We start from the raw sequence: 22,138 nt of genomic DNA, 5'->3' as shown, positions 1-22,138 counted from the left end.
CTCTGTCACATGGAGTCGCTATGAGTTGAAGTTGACTCGACAACACCAAATACCGAATTTGTCAGATATACACTAGGTAAATTTTACTTAATATTTTTGCATTTAATCTTACAAGTAGATTTTTAATCTCTGCTTTGTAGTTGGCAAATTCAGGTTCAAAGAAGATACATAACTTCTTTAAGCCAGTAATTGAGAGTTCCAAAACCAATGCTCTTAGTGCAGAAAAATCAGCATAGTGCAGTGGAATAAGAACTGTGGTTGTTCACATCCCCTGTGCATCCTTTCTAGATGTACCAACATCTTGGGTAAGTCATTTAACTCCTCTAGCTGCAGTTTGGAGACCCTGGTGGCATAGTGGTTAAGTGCTACTGCTGCTAAACAAAAGGTCAGCAGATGAAATTCACCCAGTGCTCCTTGGAAACTCTGTGGGGCAGTTCTATTCTGTCCTATAGGGTTGCTAGGAGTTGAAATCAACTCGACAGAAATGGGTTTGGTTTTTTTTTTTTTTTTTAGCTGTAGTTTAAAGGAGCTCTGGTGGCACAGTAGTTAAGCATTCAGCTGTTAATCCAAAGGTTGGCAGTTCAAATCCACCAACTGCTCCACGGAAGAAAGATGTGGTAGTCTGCTTCCATAAAAATTTACAATATTTTTATGCAAATAACATGGACCTTCTACATTTGTTTGCCCACTGTGCCCTCCCCAAGATGTATTTTCATAAGTGCACGCACTGTGCTAATTTTTTAAGGGGGAGGGCATGATCGGCAAACAAACGTAAAAGGCATGTGTTATTTCTGTAAAAATATTGGCACAGACTTGGAAACTCTATGGGGCGGTTCTACTGTGTCCTATAGGGTCACTATGAGTTGGAATCAACTCCGTGGCAATGGGTTTGGTTTTTTGGTTAGCTGAAGTTTTCTCTATTTGAAGAGAATAATAATATATACTTCAAGCAGTTATAAAGATTAAATTATGTACATCATAGTACTGTGCCAACTGTAAAATGCCATGTAAATATGGGGAACAACTAACTGATAAACTGCTGTCACTGAGGTACACAGTAGTTGAGGGAGAGGAAACCAGACACTTACTCATAGTGGGTTGTTTTTAAGCAAATTACTTCCTGTATTTTTATGGCGGGAGGGAGAAAAAGTGTTAAAATGGTTTCTAATGAAGTCAAATATTTAAATGATGAATGATTAATGTGTTTAGTAGAGACAAAATAAACTAATAAACGATTTTTTTTTAAGTGTAGCTATGTTACCTGTCAGAAACATTGGCTCCCACAAAATGCTACATCTGCTGCTAATCGCTATTAAAACAAAACCCAGTGCCTTTGAGTCGATTCCGACTCATAGCGATCCTATAGGACAGAGTAGAACTGCCCCCCCAGTCACTATTATTATTGTGGAATTAATCCTTCCTGAGTGGTTATTTCTGGAACCACCTAGGCAATGGTTCAAGTCCCAACTTTGCCACTTACTAACAGTATAATCATGAACTAGTTTCTCTCTGATTTTGATTTTTCATCTAGGCAAGGGAAAGGATGATGCTGGTGGCTTGAGTATTAAATTGAAATAATGCAGACTGTCCATAACATTTATAATCATCTTCATCATCATTAATTGTTACTTTACTAACAGTAGTTGTGATGGGATGATGGAAAATCCTCTTTGTGAGGTTCCACTGGGTACTGCCCAGTAGAGAGTAAGACAGGAGGGAGATGGGGGCAGAAGTACCAGCAGTGAGGCAGTATGAACTGCAGGGCACGGAAAAAATCCAAGACCAATAGCAACCCATCCTAATACCAACTCACACTGTAGCCCTGTTCTTTTATGCCAGCAAAATGTTTTCAACTGTGGCTCCTCTGTAGCAGAGAGCATCTCAGCAAGGAACTTTCAGATAGATAGGGAAGCTGAAGAGAGTATAATTATTCAGCATATTTATAGTGTGCCATAAATATATCCACATGAAGAGTGGGGAAAAGAATATATCCTTTGACACTCAGAAGATGGCCACTTGGAAGGGCAGTCATGAACTATTTTGTAGCATTAAATAAACCAGAAGTTTCCCTTGTGAGGTATAATTTAATAATGATAACAATAACTACCATTTAGTAGATTCCTGTGCTAAGCAGTATGCTAGATATTTTATGTGCGTTATCGGTAAACTTCACCATATTCTATAAAATAGGAACAATGACCTCATTTTACAAATGAGAAAACTGAAGCTTAGAGAGATTAAGTAGGTACCAATGGATAAAGATCTGTGGAATATTGGAGGTGGCATTCAGACTGGAGTTTAACCACCTGAAGAGCCCATGTTCTTTCCACTACATGATGCCTCCACAGAAGGCATCGCTAATCCTGTTATAGCAACTACTGTTACTGGTTATGCTTTCTCTTCTCTTTTATTTTCCTTGTACCATTTCCTCCTCCCCCAACAAAAAAGCACATGATAAAATCATCCTTGAGAGATCTACGTATACAATTCTACTCTGCGACTTTCAAAAACATCTTTTGGATCTTATTAGCACATCTCTTGTGCTCTGCTTGTGTTCCGTTCCAGGTGTGCAGAACAGCTAGTTCACAGTAACCTCCCAACCACCAGTGTTATCATGTGCTTTGTGGATGAAGTATGGTCCACTCTCCTGAGGTCTGTTCACAGTGTCCTCAACCGCTCTCCTCCACACCTCATCAAGGAGATTCTGCTGGTGGATGACTTCAGCACCAAAGGTAAGAAAACAACTCAAGCTTTCTTCTGAAAAACCAAAGTTTGATATCAGGCAATCGCAGTTTGGATGACAGAATTACAGGACAATTTGATGAAGCATACAGAGCCCTCGTGGTGCTGTGTTTAAAGTGCTCGGCTGTTAACCCAAAGGTCAGCAGTTTGAACCCTTAAGCTGCTCCACAGAAGAAAGATGTGGCAGTCTGCTTCTGTAAAGATTTACGGCCTTGGAAACCCTATGGGGCAGTTCTACTCTGTCCTCTAGGGTCACTATGAGTCGGAATCAACTCAATGGCAATGGGTTTGGGTTTTAATTTGGCGAAGCATAAACATTTTACAAATGGTAAATCATTGTTTTATGTGGTGCCTTAGAGAGATAAGTCTAACAGTATATGGGCTATAAAAGTCAGCTCTAAAAATTGTCCTGAATCCTTTCGTTCAGCCTGCTGTCTCAGGCTTCTCCTCAGCTGCGAGGAGTGATTTTCTATCACCAGCTTCTTGCAGATGGGCACTTTGAAGTGCCAGAGACTGGAGGATATCCTATATAATTGTACAAATACCTTTTAATACAATCCAACAGGCAAATATCTTGCAATTAATGGGGTGTTTTTCCTACAGGTAATGACTAGAGTTGGAGTTAGTCTCTAGGGAAAATAAAGACACAGGCCATCTATGGTTTCTTCCTCGAGAACAATGCATATCATACATTCAACCAACTGTTGAGAAAACAAATTGCCACTGGGATTAGAGATGAAGTTCCAACAGAATTCGAAGGCAGAATCCACCAAAGCCTTTCTGCCTGTTGTTATTTATTGCAGTGAGGAATTTCACTCTTAGGGTTGTCCAACAAATTGTGCATGTGGGTGGTCTCACAGGCCCCATGACCACACACATTACAGACTTCTAAAATTCAACCCACCTCAGAAAGTTTTAGAAAATAGTAAAAGGATGGCAACCTTAATAGAAAAGCTTAGCTTTGATCTGTGACCACAGTGATTTGAGCCAGTTTCCTTAGCCTCAGAGTTCCTTCTAGAACCACACAATGCTTAGAGAGCATTGAGATGCCTGAGGAAAACTAGTTTAAAATTTTAAGTGGCCTTGAAAGCTTAAACAGAAATAGTATCCAGTTACCAAGTCAATAAAAGTCTCTTTGTGAGAGCCAGATCCAGATTTTATGGGATCTGAAACTTTTTCAGTATTAGAAAAATAACATAAAATTACAAATACAAAATTAATAGAAAAGTAAGCAGTGGACATTTTCCTGGAAGCTCTCCCTACTTGGGACAGCTGTCAATAGCTTAATTACACACAGAAGTGACTGCATGCCACATAAATATAACAATGAAACCCCCCAAAATATTCCTCTAGCTGAATCCTTCTACAGCCCCCCAGCAAGAGAGGGGAGATGTGATGAACGGGAATGTCAAAGCGGAAAGTGGTGGTGATTGTGACTGCTTGCTGTTACGATATCTTTTGGGGGGTTGTGTGCAAATTGTAAAATTTGCACACATTTCTAAACCTCCTGCCTGAGTTTTGGAAGTGGCCTTTGCAAGTGGGGGTCTTGAAGCCTGAGCAGCATTTGCTTAAAGGTAAATCTGTCCCCACCCTGATAAATACTCAGGAAATACGAGCTCTCCTCAGTATAATGTGGCAACACTAAAGAGAGGGATTTGGGATTTGAAGAATCAAGCAGCTTATAACATTGAACTCAGACAAAAATCCATTCCAGAAAATGACATCAGAAAAGAAAATCGTGGCTCCAAGGAATAACATTTAGTGACTATAGTAAATGTTGGGAACTCTGGTGGCTTAGTGGCTAAGAGCTACAGCTGCTGACCAAAAGGTTGGTAGTTTGAATCCATCAGGCGCTCCTTGGAAACCCTCTGGGGCAGTTCTACTCTGTCCCTTAGGGTCACTATGAGTCGGAATCGACTCGATGGCAATGGGTTTTATGTGTTATAGTAAATGTTTTTAGAATTTGACAGTGGGGAGGCATTTCTTCTGGAATTATCCAGACCTTAGTTAATCTAATTGTTTCCTTACCTCTGCCCACTCTGATATAGACTACCTAAAAGATAATTTGGATAAATACATGTCTCAGTTTCCGAAAGTTCGGATACTTCGCCTCAAAGAGAGACATGGCTTAATAAGAGCCAGGCTGGCGGGAGCACAGAATGCAACAGGTAAGAAGCTACTAATCTTTTTTTTTTGGTTATATTTTATTTTAATATTTTTCAAGCATACAGCAAATTTTAAAGTGTAGTACAGTGAATGCACATATATCCATCACTTAATTTAACCAATTTTTAACATTTTGTAATATGTGCTTTATCACATACACACACACATCCAGTTATATAAACATACCTTTTTTTCTGAACCTTTGAAAAGAAATCTACAGATATCATGATGTTGACCCCTAGATACTTCAGCAGGCATCTTGGAAGAAAATCAACACTCTCTTACACGAGCACAACTTTCATACCAAATACCACCTAATAGACATGCTCTTGCTCAAGGTTCCTGACCTGCTCACAAAATGCTTTGTATAGCTTTCTTCTTTCTTTCTTTCTTCTTCTTTTTATAATTTAGGTTATAATTAAGCTTCATGCACAGCATTTTGTTATCTAGTCTCTTTATTCTCTTTTAATCTAGAATAGTCGATCTGTACACACTCTGTAATCATGACATTGATTTTTTTTTTTTAAGAGTCCAGGCCATTTGTTTGGTAGAATTGACCACATTGGAAATGTTTCTGATTGTTTCCTCATATTAGCTACAGGATAACTGTCTTTGGCATGAATACTACATAGATGGTAGAAATTGTGGACTTACTGCTTCAAATCAAGAGATACAAAATGTCAGGCTTTCCCGTTGCTTGCTGGTGAAACTAATTTTTTCACTTGGTTAAGGTGTTGACAACCAAATGGGTCCCTTTGGAGTAAAAAGTAATTTGTGGGATGCTACCTTGATCCATGTGACTATCCTGTTTCTCCTATAATATTTTGTCCAATGGTTTAGCATCCATTGATGACCCTTGTCTGAAGCAATTACTACACAATTATTACACTGAGGTTCACGAAATTGTGTTTTTTCTAATTCTATCATTTTTTCTTTTATTAATTGCAAAGATGAGCTCCCCTACACTCATTCTCTTTCTCTCTCTTTGTTCTCCTCTCACCCCTCACCTCCCATCACTATGGACTTGTGGTTTAAAAAAAAAAAAAATTCAATGTGTATATTGCTAGCATTATTCTTTTTGGTACTCAAATTGCCCCAGATTTGTCTACTGGGAGCCCCTTCAAGCCTGAACCTTTTTGACTTGACCCCATTGGTATTTGAGGTGTTCAGATTCTGTTAATTCTTGAATCCTTACCGCCCATTAATTTCTTTTCTCTGATCTATATCTGCTCTTTGTAGAGCCCTTTCTGCTTTCCCAAAGGGCAGTTTGCCTTCCTTTCCTCTCCTCTCCTCTCTATAATGTATGGATGTTGGTAGGTGAATGGAAGGAAGTGAATCTTCTTTGTTCTTGAGTATTCTAAAAATAACATCAAACATTTTGTTTCATTTTTAACATTCTTCTATGGAAGAAGCTGGGTCCCTGTAATAATAGGTGACCTTATATAGCACTTACTATATGCCAGGTACCATTCTAAGCACTCTCTATATTGACTGACTTAATCCTCACAATAATTCTATAAGGTTAATGTTGTTGTTCTATGCCATGAATTCTATTCTGACTCATAGGAACCCTATAGGACAGAGTAGAACTGCCCTATAGGGTTTCCTAGACTGAAATCTTTATGGGAGCAGACCACCAGGTCTTTTCTCCTGTAAAGCCACTGGCAGGTTGGAACCACCCACCTTTAGGTTAGCAGTCAAGTGCTTAAACCATTGTACCACCAGGGCTCCTGTCTATGAGGTTGTTGTTGCATGCCATCAGTCTATTCGGACTCATAGCAACCCTACAGGACAGAGTAGAACTGCCCCATAGGATTTTGTAGGATGTCATCTTCACAGGAACAGATTACCACATCTTTTTTCCCATGGGAGAGCTGGTGGGTCTGAATCACTGACCTATTGGTTAGCAGCAGAGCCCTTTAGGCATTGCACCACCAGGGCTCCTGTCTATGAGGTAGGATGGTCATTTTCCCCATTCTACAAATGAGGATCTGGAAGCACAGTGAGGTTATGATTTGCTCAAAATCTCCCAGCTAGTAAGTGTTGGAATCGTGATTGGAATCCAGACATCCTGATGCTAGAATCTTTACTTTGATCTACTACACTGTGCTGCCTCTAAACATTTAGCCACCGTTCTGCCTCTGTAAGCTGTGGTGTCACGGACCTCCACCACCTTGGACTCAAGCATGTTCTGATAGTAAACTATCTGCTCACCTAAGTGTCACTTCCTTGTAACTAGACCCCAAACTTAGAGTTGTTATTATTCAATTTTATTGGCAATTTTATTGTCAAGTTAAAATACCCACCACGAAGAGAAGAAATATATTAGCAAACCAGCAGAATAATAGGAACTCTAAATTTGGGGTTTAGTGATGGACGGCAGTCAGAAAAATTAAATAGCATTCCATGTTTAAATTTCTTTGGAAAGTAAATTGTGACCCACAAATGACACAAAGGGAAAAAAATCAAGAAATAGTCTAAGTAAGTAACTTTTGAGCTGGGACCTGGGTGAAGAGCATCCCAGGCAGAAGGAGCAACAAGCAAAAAGGCCTGGTGCAGAAACGTGCTTGGCATATTCAGGGTAAAGAAAGAAGGCCATCATGCATGGTAGGAGTTGGCCATAGCAGAATGGTAAGAGCTATGATTGGGGAGAAGGAAAAAGGCAAGCTCTCTAAAGTTCGTACTTCGTTAAAGAGGTATAGGCATTGTTCTTGGTATAACGTGAAGCCAATGAAGGACATTAAACAAGGGAGTAAAACCTAAAATTTTCTGATTTGCATTTTAAAAGCTCACTCTGGTCACTAAGTGGAGACTTGCACAAGTTCCATTCTTCTCAGTAAGGTATGAGAAAGAAAATAGAGGGTCTAGTTAGCAGGCTATTGTAGTTGTCTAGGAACCTTCAACTAGGGAGTTACCAGGGCAGATGGGGGATGTGGACAGATTCAGAATGTATGGAGCCTACAGGGCTTGCCATCATGACAGGGTGGGAAGAGATTAAGAATAAAAGGAATCAAAGATGAACCCTAGGATTGGAATCTGTGCATTTGGATGTGTAGCAGGTCCATAACTGGAGAAGCAGGTTTGGGGTTGCAAATGAGTTCTGATTTTTTTCCAATTAAGTTTGAAATGACCCTTAGACCTCCATGTGGAGAAAATTGATGAATACTAGATAGAAAATGTGCTGTTTATAGAAAATTTTTTCTCTGCCTGCAGGAAGCACAAAATATGCTAATAACGGGCTCCAGGATAGTCCAACCTATAGACAACTTTAGAGACTGCCTTCAGATGTGGCGGGACGACCTCGGTCAAAAACAGCTGCCTAACTGGCCCGTTCAAGTGCATGTAGTTTCAACCATAAAATAATTCCTTTGGATTTAGATTCCTGTAAAACATAAATTTGTCATTGATTAGCACCTTGAGCACATTAGTTCAGTTTGACACAGTAACTTTGAAACTATTTTGACAATGACCCAGGTTAAGAAATAAATTTTACATCACAACGCCATATACATGTAGATTCCACATGTAACTATAGCAGCCATCTCATGAAATGACAAGTGCAGTGGGATTCTAATACCTTCTTTTCTTTCCTTTTTTTTTTTTTCTTTTCTTTTAATTTTGGCGATAATGCAACTCCAGTAAATTGATTTAATAACCCACAAAGGGGTCACAACTTCCCGTTTGAAAAACCACAGCTAGGTATATCTTAACTGCTTGCCTCTACTTAATAGCAACTAGTTTGGTTTTGGTTTTTTACCTAGCGGAGCTGTGTTTCTCAAAATAGCTGAGAGGGACTTTTTTCACTCTAATTTCCATTTTTGCACGCAGTAGTTAAGAGCTCGGCTGCTAACCAAAAGGTTGGCACTTGGAATCTACCAGCCGCTCCTTGGAAACTCTATGGGGCCATTCTACTCTGTCCTGTAGGGTCGCTATGAGTTGGGATGAGTTTGGTTTTATTTTTGTTTTTTATCATATATATATATATATAAATGTGTAATATAATACAAATAAATTACCTGAAAAATAAATGGAAAAACCATTGATATATAAAACATAAGCCCATTTTTGTTATGTATACCTATATATGATGTATGTTATATATACATTTTATATATATATTGTTTTGGTAAACATATATATGCAGTCAATAGATAATAAATTATTCTGGCAAATTGCTATGAAGTTTCAAAACATTTGCTCTCAATTTCTGATCCTATCTCCCTGTAGACGTCAGGCTCTGAAGCCCACACTTTGAGTAACTTTAGTGAAAGACCGATGCCTGAGAGTTTAGAAAGAAGCAAAAAGGTGTGTCTGAGGAGGATTAGTCACAGCCTAGCCTAAAGGTACATCAGACTGCTCTGAAATGTACCTGACACCTGTGGGGGAACTCAGAAACCCCATAGCTGAGAATATAATCCAGAGACTGGCACTGAGTGAGGGTGGCCAACCTGGTAGGTCCTCTGAGACTCCCTGTGGACATCCTCCAGCCCTCACAAGTAGGGCATAGATAGGAGATAGCTCTGGACCTAAACAGTGCCAGTCTTCAGAGATCAACAAAGATATAAGGGCAAAAATTGCCTCCAGAATGCCTTAGCCAAACAAAAAGTTTGAAGATAAGAATCTGGATCCAGAATCTGACAGGCCTTGACAGCTATAGTTCCCTAAAGATTTACCCTTTAGGATTCAGAGAAAAGGAAATGGAAGCCAGAGGCAAGACTGAGATCATTGACACTAGGATGTGCAGAAATAGAAATCAAGCACTTCATTTTGCTCTCTGGAAGTCTGAAATAATCTTCTACAAAATAATAAAGGGCAAAATGAAAATCTCTCTTGCCATCCTCAATATCTACTACTCATTCAGGTTCCAGAGCAGTATAGTTTCTTTATCAGAATCTAATTCAGGCAAAAAGATCAGGTCTTGTAAGTTTGTTTTAAGGATTAACTAAGACAGCCATGTAGGATGCTTAGAACAGTGTCTCACATAAACACTTGATAAATAATTTGTTACAGGTTATTATTAACCCCCTACACACTCATGGAGACACACACATGGACACACAATCCACTTGTGTAAAAACATTCAGAGCAACGTAGTAGATGGTATTAAGGAAAGAGAGAAGGTTACTTTTACAACTAACAGAAAACAAAAATATTTCTTTAATAAACATTTCTGTCCTTTTATTTCTTTGTAATTTTTTTTTCTGCCACCATTCTTCCATCATCTCCTAGTGTTGCTGGTTTCTCCATTTTAATTCCCCCCCCCTTCTTTATATAAATTGATTTATCCTCTTCATCATTCCTATGGCCGTACTTGTATTTTCAAACTCATCCTGGTCTTCCATAAAGGAAAGCCTCAACCACCCACTCCCAGAGTTAATGGGACTCACCCTCCTTAGAAGAGACTTCAGCAACTACCTTTAATACTAAGTATTCCCTCTGGAGTCTTGCTACGCATTCTAAATACCCAATCAGTTTCTTCCAGACATAAATGATGTTCACCCTACAGAAATCCTGATGAAAGAATTTTCTCCCATTTCATTATAGAATGAAACTACAGGGACCATGAATTCAGTGAGAAGAAAAGATTACTGCCTTTACAACCAGATTTCTTGAGTAACCCCCAACATCTCTGAACATGAAGGGCACACATTCAGGATACTGCATCTGGAAATGATTGCTTTTTTTGTTTGTTGTTCTCTAGGTGATGTGTTGACATTCTTAGATTCTCACGTGGAATGTAACATTGGTTGGTTGGAACCTCTCTTAGAAAGAGTTTATCTAAGTCGAAAGAAAGTGGCCTGTCCAGTTATTGAAGTCATCAATGATAAGGACATGAGGTAATATTGCCATATTTATAAGTGAGCCTATTCCCACCACTAGCAAATAATAGTGGTCCTAATCCTAATGTGCCCATCTTTGCAAATCTAAGAAATATACAATTTATCCGCTTAAATAAATTAAAACCCGTGACAGATATCTTGGGATAAGAATCAATCAATCCAATAGTTTATTTGGTCACCACAAATTCTTAACCTTAAATACCAAAATCTCCAGATCCTCACTGACTAGTTCTTCCCTCTTTATATTCAGCTAGAGCCAAAAATATTTATTTTCCTTGAGTTCTTCTAATTGTTAGAAACACATACATGGTGCTAAGTCATTGTGTGTGTGTTGTGTTTTTTGTTTCCCCTCAAAAATGGCCAGGACATTATTAAAAGAAAAATATAAGACAAAAACAAGCAAATTACACTCATAAACCTTCAATTGTTATTAAAAATTTTGTGATAGTCTAAAATCATCTTCATACGCACCTGTTTTACTTATTTTAACAAGATATTGAGTTGGGTTGATGAAGAATTCAAAGGTGTATTTTATCTCAGGCAGCAATTTTTTTTTTTTTTTTTTTTTTTTGCTTCCTTGGATTAGTTACATGACAGTGGACAACTTTCAAAGAGGTGTCTTTGTGTGGCCCATGAACTTTGGTTGGAGAACAATTCCTCCAGACGTTGTTGCAAAAAATAGAATTAAAGAAACTGATGTAATAAGGTAAGTATGTGAAATTCAAGACTAGCAGTCACAAATCTTTTTTTTCAAGGCCTAGAAAACAATTCCACAAACCCACTGTATCCTGTTACTGTATCCTGTTACTCTCTAACATCAAGGATTACAGTTCTAGCCAATAGATGACTAAAAGCAAACAAAATTTTTCTGACAAATTATTTCCCTGCTACCAAACCTCATTTCTTAAATGGTTGATCACATTCTTTTCAGTCCTGAACTCAGAGAAATGCACTAACACTTTTCTTGTTCACCCTGGGTTTGTTGTTGTTGTTGTGTGCTATCTAATCGATTCCGATTCATAGCAACCAAATAGGACACAGTAGAACTGCCCCATAGAGCTTCCAAGACTGTAATCTTTACGGGAGCAGATCACTAGGTCTTTTCTTCCACAGAGCGGCTGGTGGGTTCAAGCCATCAACTTTTCGGTTAGCAGCCAAGCGCTTAACAATTGTGCCATTAGGGCTCCTTCACCCTGAGTTTATTTACCACCAGAGAAACATAAAAATACTTCAATGTGCTGCAAAATTCTGTATAACACATAATATTAAATATAAGTAAAAATTAAAAGAGTAAATAGTAGTAATAGAAATATTGCTGCAATAATAGCTACTGTTAGGATTTTCTTTCAGAATCTAATCCAACATATTCCGCAGGAGGGGTGCCAGCTTCTGTGAATTAACTGAGGAATAATTTTGGCCCGAAGCCAAAGCGAAGGGCTTCTTCTTACTTCCCTCAAAGTCTAGAGCTGCAGAAAGGCAGTCAATCAGCCACAGGCAGAGCAGCGGGAGTCCTGAAGCTTCCCCTGCTGGAGAAAGAACCTGAGCAGACACAAGCCAGCAAGTCCCAAGAGAAAGTCGGAGGCTAGACTACACATTGCAGCATATTTTCCTTGAATTTGCCCTTCAGTAACACATACCTCTGCCTTTACCAGATGTGATGCCTTCAGAATTGATACCCCTAGGTAGTAAAGTGGGAGTCCTACCATTTATTAAGCACTATGTGTCAATCACCTTGATAACCCTAGGAGAGAGATGGAGAAGGGTCCCCTTATGGAGATACAGAAATTGAGCCTTAAGAGAGTTAAGAAATTTGTCTAAGAATTCATAGCTAATAAAAGAAGAAATTAGGATGTAAACCCAGATTTACCCGAATCTAACACTTTTTCTCTAATCCCACACCTGAAGAACCTCTTTGCTTAATTTGGGCTTCCATTTTGAGGACCAATGCGGTGGCTGAGGCCAGGTTATCGTCAAAATAATGTTAGAAAGAGCATGCACTCCGTATAGCCTGGTAAGAATATTTGGGGAGTACAGATAGACTATGTGCATAAACGGGGCACGGGATAGGTTCAAGAGTCACCTTCTCCTTGAGATTTTTGTATACCCCAAACACAAGGCAGGCTCTTCACACAAACCATTCTGGGCTGGCTCAGCAGTGACTACCATGGCAAGTGGTTTATGCATTTTTTTTGTTTTTAACTGCTAACTATACGTAGTTTCTATCCTCTCTGGCCAAAAATATTAGTGAAGGCCCTGAGGTCAGAGTGTCTGGATTTGAATCTCAACTTTACTACTTACTAGCAGTGTGAGCTCAAAAAAGTTACTTAACCTTTCTGAGATGCTGTTTCCTCATTTTACATTAAGACTAATAAAAGTAGCTACCCTTTATATATATGAGATCATATATATAAAAAAAAAAAAATTTGCTGTTGAGTCAATTCCAATTCATAGTGACGCCACAGGACAGAGTAGAACTGAGGGCCCCATAGGGTTTCCAAGCAGTGGCTGGCGGATTCTAACTGCTGACCTTTTGATTAACAGCCATATGTCACCGTAGCTCTTAACCTCTGTGCCACCAGGACTCCCATACACATATAAAGTGCACTAAAAATTTGGCTATGGTTGAGCGACAGCAGAGTGGAATGAATAAGAGCCTCATTAACTTGTTAGACAAGCCAGGCTGCCTACCTTTGAACCCCAGGTGTATAAAAACATAAAAGTATGTGACCTCGGGCAAGTTTTTTGCTTTCTCTGTGTTGCAGCTTCTTCATAATGATAATACTCAAGAGGTTATTGTAAAGTCTGCCTTAATACATATATTGAGAATAGTGCCCGACACTTGGTTTGCACTAAAAAAAAGTGTTCAGAAGAACAATTTCTCTAGAAGGTTGTATTATAGTATGAAGGAAAAACAACAATCCCAGTTCCAGGTCCCATCTTTGCTTACCCTGGTCAAGCTCTGCCACCCTAAGCCAGGTAACTTATTGCTTCTATGGTATTTGTGGCTCCAACCTAAGGCCTCCCTATACTTGGTAACTATTCCGAAATGCCTCCGAACTCCATCACAATGGTGTGGGCGACCCACACTTTAAAAGCTTATTCCCATGAAATCCAAGTTTAAAGGCCCCCCCCCCTTTTTTTTTGTAGGTGCCCCGTCATGGCAGGTGGATTATTTTCTATTGATAAAAATTACTTTTTCGAACTTGGAACATATGACCCTGGGCTTGATGTGTGGGGTGGAGAAAATATGGAGCTCTCATTCAAGGTATCACCAAGTATTTCTCAAATTCTCTTTATAATTAACAGTTTATTAGATTTAAATGGTTTCGTTTAACTAATGTAATCAGATATGTGACTGCATCTGGGAAGAAATTTCACAGAAATTCAATGGTCTCTGGATTAATGTTTTCATAGCCCAGATGGAATTTGGGAGAATCAGTATCTGTCATGAAACTTAAAAGGGTTTTCTTAAAAATCACAACACCGTTTCTGCATCTACGAATGGGGAAAATAATTTTCTGCCATTTGGAGTAAAATGCTTTGGGATTTGCACTAGATACAAAACAACTCTCCTGAAACATCTCTCTTTGAAGCAATAGAATCAGTCAGTAAAGGGCCAGTCCATCTTAGAGAACACAAGTGGCAGAGGTACAAAATGTACCCCTAGAGCAGCCACCAGCAGCCCAGGTGTTTCCAACAGAGCTGCTCCTTTGGCCATTTCATACAACTCTGGGTCTTTTTGCCATCACCCATTAACATCTAAGAAAACCTCAGCGGCAGCCATAGTGGAAAATGTCAGAACAGCAACCGCTTCCCCCTGGAGTTGGGTGATACATGTTACAAGGGGTGTTACTTTGGGACCCCTAATAAAGAGAATGGTTTTCATGTTGTGCTCCACAAGCCTTATGGAGCTTCACAAGATATGAGAAGGAAGGGGTCAGCAAATGGAAATCCATTCCCCTTTCCCTGATTTAACCAAATAGGGACTGATGTTACACATTTTATATACTGGAATTCTGTGAAGATTTCATTGGGAAGGCAAGTTTCCTCTGCAGAGTAGGAAGAAAACAAAATTTTTTTTTTTAACTAACTCTAAGCTAGCCCAAAGCAATATAAAAATAAATAAATACATAAATAAACCCTATGGAGTTGAATTTCCTGTTAAAAGAGTGTTTTTAGAGGCTGAGAATACTACTTCCAATGGACAGTGGCAGGGAAGTGGCCAGGTGTTTCTTAGCATTATTATTTGCTCATAATTTGTGAGCCATCATTTGATAATAGATGCTTATCATCAAAACTGTTCCAGGTGTGGATGTGTGGTGGCGAAATTGAAATTATTCCTTGTTCCCGAGTGGGCCACATATTCCGAAATGACAATCCATATACCTTCCCCAAAGACCGGATGAAAACAGTGGAGCGGAACTTGGTGCGGGTGGCTGAGGTCTGGCTTGATGAATACAAGGAGCTCTTCTACGGCCATGGAGATCACCTCATTGACCAAGGTTTAGATGTCGGAAACCTCACCCAGCAAAGGGAACTTCGAAGGAAACTGAAATGCAAAAGCTTCAAATGGTACTTAGAGAATGTTTTTCCAGACTTGAAAGCCCCCATTGTGAAAGCTGGTGGTGTGGTAAGTTCAAGCTCCAATTTTAAATCTTACTGCATAAAAACATCTCTTTCAAAAAATGGAAAAGGATGGATTAGTACATTGTAAATACCATGAATGAGTGCAGATGGGACAAAGCCTGGGTGAGGTTGCTTTCGTTGATTAATTCAGCCAATACTTACTGAGTATCGATAGACTAGGCAGTATTTCAGAATTGGATTATAAAGTGGTTAATAAAATAGACTTGATCCCTGCTTTGTGGAGCTTGAAGTACGGGAGGGAAGAGAGATAATAAACAAGCAAAGTATAAATGCAAATACAGCAGTTCTCATTTTGAGAACAGGCTACAAGCCATCAATTCTCCTACTCCAGGGTGGTCAAGTAAGCCCTTTCAGAGGACGAAACTTTGACGCCAAGATCTGAAAGAGCGTGGCAGCCATGCTCTAAAAAAGGGTGGTCTAGGCAGAGAATGCAGCTCGCTCAAAAACTCTAAGACAGGTGAAAGTTTGGGGCATTCAAGAACTGGTAAAATGGTGAACACGGTTGATGTGGTCGCAGGGGTGTGAAGGAGGGAATAATAGCACAAGAGGAAGAAGGAGGAAGAGGCAGGGATCATATCACACACGTTCCTGTATGCGTAGCAAAAACCTTTCTTTCATTCTCTCTCTCTCTTTTCTTCTTTCTGAGAGTAACGGGAAATTATCCAGCAGTATTAAATGGTGAGATAACATAACTCAGTTAGGACTTTTAAAGATTTCAAGGAAGGGCTGAAAGATAATGGAAATTGTCAGAGAAAAGCAGAAAAAAAATTTCAGGGCACAAGGGAAGGTACAGAAAAAGAAGAAGCCAAGCTAGACAGGGTCCCTGGAGGAAAAAGCCAAGAAGAAAGCAAGGAAGAGGAGAAACCAGAAGAAAGCCATTTAAAACCCATTCTAGGAATGAGTCTTAATTTGATGGCAAGACATAGGACATTTGCCATAGCATGGGTTTGGTAATGATGAATCTAAATTTGGCTCTTTCTAGGTCATTTGCACTTCTAATCTCTTTTATTGTTTTATTTCTAATTTTAGCTACAAATATTTTCAGTATTATTTAGCTTTCTGTTTTGTTTTTTTAAGTTTCACTTTTCTTCACTTAAAAGGTGCTTAGACTTGACCATTGTTAAGTCTGCTCTTTGAGGCCAAGTTTTTAAAAATTTTTCCTAGAAGGCGCATTGTACAAACCAGCCCACACCGTCTCTGCCTAGTAAATCTCCTGATGGCAATGACTTAGTAAAGCCATTCCCTTTGCCAGTGTTAGTGAAATCCTGGACGAATTTATAAAAGAGGGGACTAGCATAAAAATGTGCTCCATTTTTATAAAATTCAACTAATAAGTATATGTGACCTGTTTGTACGTAATACAGTATATTATGAAATAACCATTTTTATAGTTCTAAAACCTGAGGAAATAAATGTAGACCACCCAAATGAGAACAAGCAAAAGCTATTTATTCAGAGTTTGCTATAGCAAGGGAGTCAGCCACCATCGCTTGGGTTTGGCAGAGACTCAAAGGCAGTCAGGGAGTAGGAAAGCTTATAGTGGAAAAAATGAACAGCTTCGGGTGTGCCTGACTAAAGTTGTCAGCACGGGCTAACTAGAAGCAGGGCATCCTGTGTCATTGGTTTGGGAGCACCGTTGGCTTTCTTGGATTAGTCCTGAGTTGGAAGCAAGGAAAAAATTATAGAAGCTGGAGTTATTGACCAAGTCCTGATCATTTGGAGCCAATTTCTACGAGGTTGTGGTTGTGGTTTGGCTTCCCAGAGCTGGTTGCTACAGAGGTTGTGGTCTGTAGTTCTATTTTTATATATATTCTATTTGTATTCTCAGTCTCTTAAACCCTAGGATAGCAGGCACTTTTTGTATGGTTCAACCTAATGTTTTATCCCATGTAGCTCAGTAGAACACCTTGGATTCATATACTGCTGAAATGTTGTTGTTGTTGTTGTTAGATGTCTTCAACTCGGTTCCAACTCACAGTATCCTATAGAGAAAAAAAAATTTTTTTTTTTTTTTTTAAACTGCCCCACACAGTTTCCAAGGAGCAGCTGGTGGATTTGAACTGCCGACCTTTTGGTTAGCAGCCAAACTCTTAAACACTATGCCACTAGGGCTCAAATAATAGCATATCAAATACGACTGTGAAATAAATTCAAATTTTTAATTCCCTTCCCCAGCATGAAAAAAAAAAACCCACCATAATGTTTCTTATTCTAGCAACACAGAATCTTGGCAAGAGCATTACTAAATTTTAACCACCAGAGGGAACTAAAACACTACTTTTTGCTTCCATGGTGATGCTAGTGTATATAATAAAGGTCCTGGAAATCCTGGTGGTGTAGTGGTTAAGTGCTGCGGCTGCTTACCAAAGGGTTGGCAGATGGAATCCGCCAGGCGCTCCTTGGAAACCCTATGGGGCGGTTCTACTCTGTCCAATAGGGTCGCTATGAGTCGGAATCGATTCCACGGCACTGGGTTTGGTTTTTGGTTTATAATAGGTCCCATGGGATTCTGGAGGTCGCTAAGAGTCGGAATCCACTGGAAGGCAACCGGTTTGGTGTTTTGTTTTTTTCCTACTAGTGAAACACCCTTTTGTCGATGCCTTAACTATAATATGTCAAAATTAAGCAAATATCTTTTTAAATGATTATGACATATTGTTTCCTTTTATATTTTCCTCGCTATTTGTTGCCCTCCTTAGACAAAATTTTAACGGAAATGTCTTTCGCTCCTTTCTGAAGCAACCAGTACGGAGCATTCTTACCATAAAAAAAATAAAAAATTGGGCGGCCTTTCTCCAGGTAACTGAGAGTAGGACTAATTAGACCATGATTTTAGATTCACAATTGTCTTCGTTTCCTAGAGCTATTATAACAATATACCACAAAGTGGATAGCTTTAGAGAACAGAAACTGATTTTCTCACTGTTCTGTAGTATAGGAGTCTGAAGTCCATGCATAGGCGGGCAGGACCATTCTCTCTCTAGCTCTCTCTCCAGGAAGAGTCTTTTCTCTTTCAGTTTCTAGTAGCCCCCGGTGTTTCTCGAAGTTTCATGGCTTGCAGATACATACTCATAGGTATCTTTCTCCCTGTGTGTCTCTGACTCCATCTGTTCTCCCCTTTTATAGGCCACCACTCAGAGGGGATTAGAGCCCACCCTGCTTCAGTATGACTTTGTTAACTGCTAACATAAGTAAAACCCTATTTCCAAACAGGGTCACACTCACAGGTACAGGAGTGAAGACTTCGACATGTCTTTGTGGGAGACACAATTTAGTCTGTAACAGCAATCTTCAAAGTACCAAGAAAATAAACCCCACAGCTTCTTTTTGTTATTTGTTCCATGTTTTTCCTTCTTCTAACCTACACACTTAGAAATAAATATCCAGTAAAAGGTATTTGTTTTGCTTTGTTTTTTAATGGAAACAAATAATATCTTATTGAACTAAAAAATATTTAAACTACTAAAAGAAAGTAATCAATAGTATGTATTTACACTGGATTAAACTGTTAGCAAGCAACCTGTAGTTTAACAATTCTGTGATAAACTACAGGAAATTTCCACCTCTTAAATTAGAAGATAAAATAATTCAAAGTAGCTTATTTATAACTTATTCACTGCTTGATTTAAAAAAAAAAGATTAAAATGGTTTATAATAGGAGTCAAAATAAAAATGAGAAATAAATTATAAAAATACTCACAATAAAATAAAGTTATTCACAATTCCTTAACACTTCATAGGCCATTTTGTATGAATAAAAGTTTTCCCAGTAATTTCTGTCAAAGCTTCAGATGAAGTTGGATGGGGGTGGACAGGGGATGGAAATTTTTTCTCTTTTCTAACAATGCCTTTCAGTGCTTGGAGGGATCAATTATGGGAAATAACTATACGAAAGGTTGTGAAAATTAGTTAAGCCAGGGATTCCCAAACAGGATTCCAGACAATGTTGTTAGTTGTGCAGCCAAAATAAGATTCCATGGTTGAATACATCTGACAAACACCTATACTACATTCCTGCTTACATGGCAAGTGAAACGTTAGCACACTGAAGGTTCTGAAAAGAAGTTCTGGAGAAGGGCCTGTTTAGCTGTGCTGAATCAAGGGTTTTTCAAACTCTTTTGAAGGCAGATTATTTTCTGTATATTCCATAAATGCACAATACTTATATTTATGGTTGTTAAGAACCAGAGAACAACTGGGCCACCATTTCATTTCTTTAAAAAAGCCCCATGCTTATTCCACCTTCGTGAATTTCTAGGAACTCTCCTCTGAATTTCTCAGTGGATGAATCCTGTATGCTGTGACTGCCCACATTTACTGAGGGTGAATTGTCTCCTCCCTCCCATGTTTATAATTTTAAATTGTGAACAAAGCTTTGTTTGAGGGTTTTTGATGGAGATTCTGTCCTCCTAGAATTGGTTTGTGTGTTTCTGTACCAGGCACCCCAGAAGTAACCAACCTGGTACTATTTTTATGTTTGTTTTTGCACCTCTAAGGGTCGCCTCAAGGGTCGCATCTAATACTAGTAGTGTACTTTTGCCTCTCAAATCAAAATGAAGATTGGGGTAAGGTTTCAGATTATCAGGGAAGCTTATTAGAAACCCAAGGCCCAGGAAAATGTAATCAAGCTTCCCTGTTGTTTCCCTTGTGCTAATGGGTAAATTGCTTTTCCTAGTATGCCATTTAAGAGTCCCGCGGTGACACAACAAGTTAAGTGCTCCACTACTAGCAAAAGGTTGGTGGTTCTAACCCACCCAGAGGCCCTCAGGAGACAGACCTGGAGATCAGCTTCTGAAAGGTTGCAGACTTGAAAACCTTATGTAGAAGTTTTACTCAGCGCACATGGGGTTGCCATAAGTTGAAATCAACTCCACGGCGATTGACAACAACAGTACACCATTTCACTGAGGTTCTATCTGTTCAAGTTTTCCATCTTCACGTGGATGATCTCAATTTCAACTCTGCAGCTTATCCATGCCCACATTTTCCTCCTGTCTTCACGTGAGTGCAAGCCTCTTGCTTATCAGGATTTGCAGTTTTCCCTCTGGTTCTTAGTTTTTCTGCATCTTCTGGTCCCTGAAGATTCTCCTTACTTTCCTGCAAGCTAAGCTATGCATTTAAAAGCAAGAACCAGCCCACTGACCACCCTGTTGTGATATCTGGCAACTGTGTACACTGCAAGACCAGCATTGATTCAGCTCTCTGGAATCAGAGTTCTGTGTTAGTCACCACAGGGAACAGGAAGGGACACAAATAGTGTCCCTGACGACAAAAACCTTACCATCTCCCAGCTCAAGAGGCCTTCCTGAGACATATAATTTAGACTTGGCTCTACACAGCTCTTCTAGAAATCAGAAAGTCTAAATTGCATTATTAACCCACCATCTTGTTAGCCCTGCCCCAGGAAGTCAAAGGGGGCAAGAGAATCAACATTTTTCTGCATTAAATGGTGACTTATAGAAACCTGCCTCCGTGTTTGATCTGTAAATCCATTAAAAAGCTGGGGGCCTGCCAGAAAGTGCCTTTAAGGCTGGCTCTGTATTAGCTTTCGTGACTTTCCTGTAATGAATTGTAGCTTGCCTGAGTCATTAGGAAGATTCTGACAGGGAATCAGCTGGTATCTGCTGTCCTTTGAAGGACTCAATTTATCTATGATTCAGTGCTGAAGCAGTCAAATAGCTGAAGGGGTCAGCGAGGGAACAGAGCTGGTAACTAACTGTTGGTTTGATTAAATTGCAAGGATGTGCACTGACTTCTAATACATGCATCAGGAGAACTTGAGAAAAGAAAATAACTACTTTTCACGCCATCTTTTGCTTGTTCCCCATTCTGTATTCCAGGCAAGGGTTAATTAAAAGCTTCTGTTTTCTGGTTCTTTGGCTGAATCAAAGACCTAAATTGACAGATTGAGGCTGTACTTTAGCAAGATTACATTATGTGTCTGTTAGAGATAGCAACCAAATAAAATGGTATAGTGTTAAGTAATGTTAAGCTATTAACTTAGCTATCTTTTAACCTTATTATAGTTTTAAATTCTGTATTTTCTGAACATGTCTGAACACGTCTTGTTCTATTTTTTTTTTTCTTAATTCTCATTTTATGTTTTGCTTCCTAGCTTATTAATGTGGCCTTGGATAAATGCATTTCCATTGAAAACACCACAGCTATTCTGGAAGACTGCGATGCAAGCAGCAAGGTATGCAACCAGAGGTTTTTTTTTTTTTTTTTCACCTAGGATGGTTGACAGGTGCAAGGTTGACAGGTGCAAGGTATGACACCAAGTAATTCAACGTTCAAGAAATTCATCTTTGCCCAATAGAAACCATAATTAACCTCGAAATTTCTAAGTAATCATAAGCTCAGTGATAAGAGGGCAATGACCAGCAGGGTAAAGGTTGGGTACTGAAGCCAACCCACCAGGGATCCAGTCCTGGCTCCGTAGCTTACAAAAGTCTGTTTCCTTTCACAAATTACTTAAACTTTGGGTAAACGGGAGTAGCAATAGTGTACGCCTCTAGAGCTGTTGTGAGAATAGAATTAAGTGATAGATATGAAGCACTGTTATGCTTCATGTGCATATGAAGAACAACAGCTAACACTTAAACCAAAAACCAAACCCATTGCTGTCAAGTTGATTCTGACTCACAGCTACCCTAAAGGACGGAGTAGAACTGCCCCATAGGGTTTCCGAGGAACGCCTGGTAAATTCAAACTGCCGACCTTTTGGTTAGCAGCTGTAGCTC

At 39.2% G+C, this 22,138-nt stretch overlaps 1 protein-coding gene across 1 annotated transcript in view; it reads left to right on the top strand.

The window, feature by feature from the left end:
* Positions 1–22,138, top strand: part of GALNT5 (polypeptide N-acetylgalactosaminyltransferase 5) — a 47,042-nt gene that overhangs the window by 18,912 nt on the left and 5,992 nt on the right. Inside the window, exons 2-8 of the mRNA XM_003406011.4 lie at positions 2,566–2,732; positions 4,791–4,910; positions 10,610–10,745; positions 11,335–11,454; positions 13,896–14,013; positions 15,055–15,378; positions 21,511–21,591. Coding sequence (XP_003406059.1) covers positions 2,566–2,732; positions 4,791–4,910; positions 10,610–10,745; positions 11,335–11,454; positions 13,896–14,013; positions 15,055–15,378; positions 21,511–21,591 — 1,066 coding nt within the window. The remainder of the gene's footprint in view (positions 1–2,565; positions 2,733–4,790; positions 4,911–10,609; positions 10,746–11,334; positions 11,455–13,895; positions 14,014–15,054; positions 15,379–21,510; positions 21,592–22,138) is intronic.

The sequence above is a fragment of the Loxodonta africana genome, chromosome 6 (genome assembly GCF_030014295.1).
Source record: "Loxodonta africana isolate mLoxAfr1 chromosome 6, mLoxAfr1.hap2, whole genome shotgun sequence".
Taxonomy (NCBI): Eukaryota; Metazoa; Chordata; class Mammalia; order Proboscidea; family Elephantidae; genus Loxodonta; species Loxodonta africana.
Note: the sequence above shows the minus strand (reverse complement) of the source record. Positions and strands in the feature narration are given on the sequence as shown.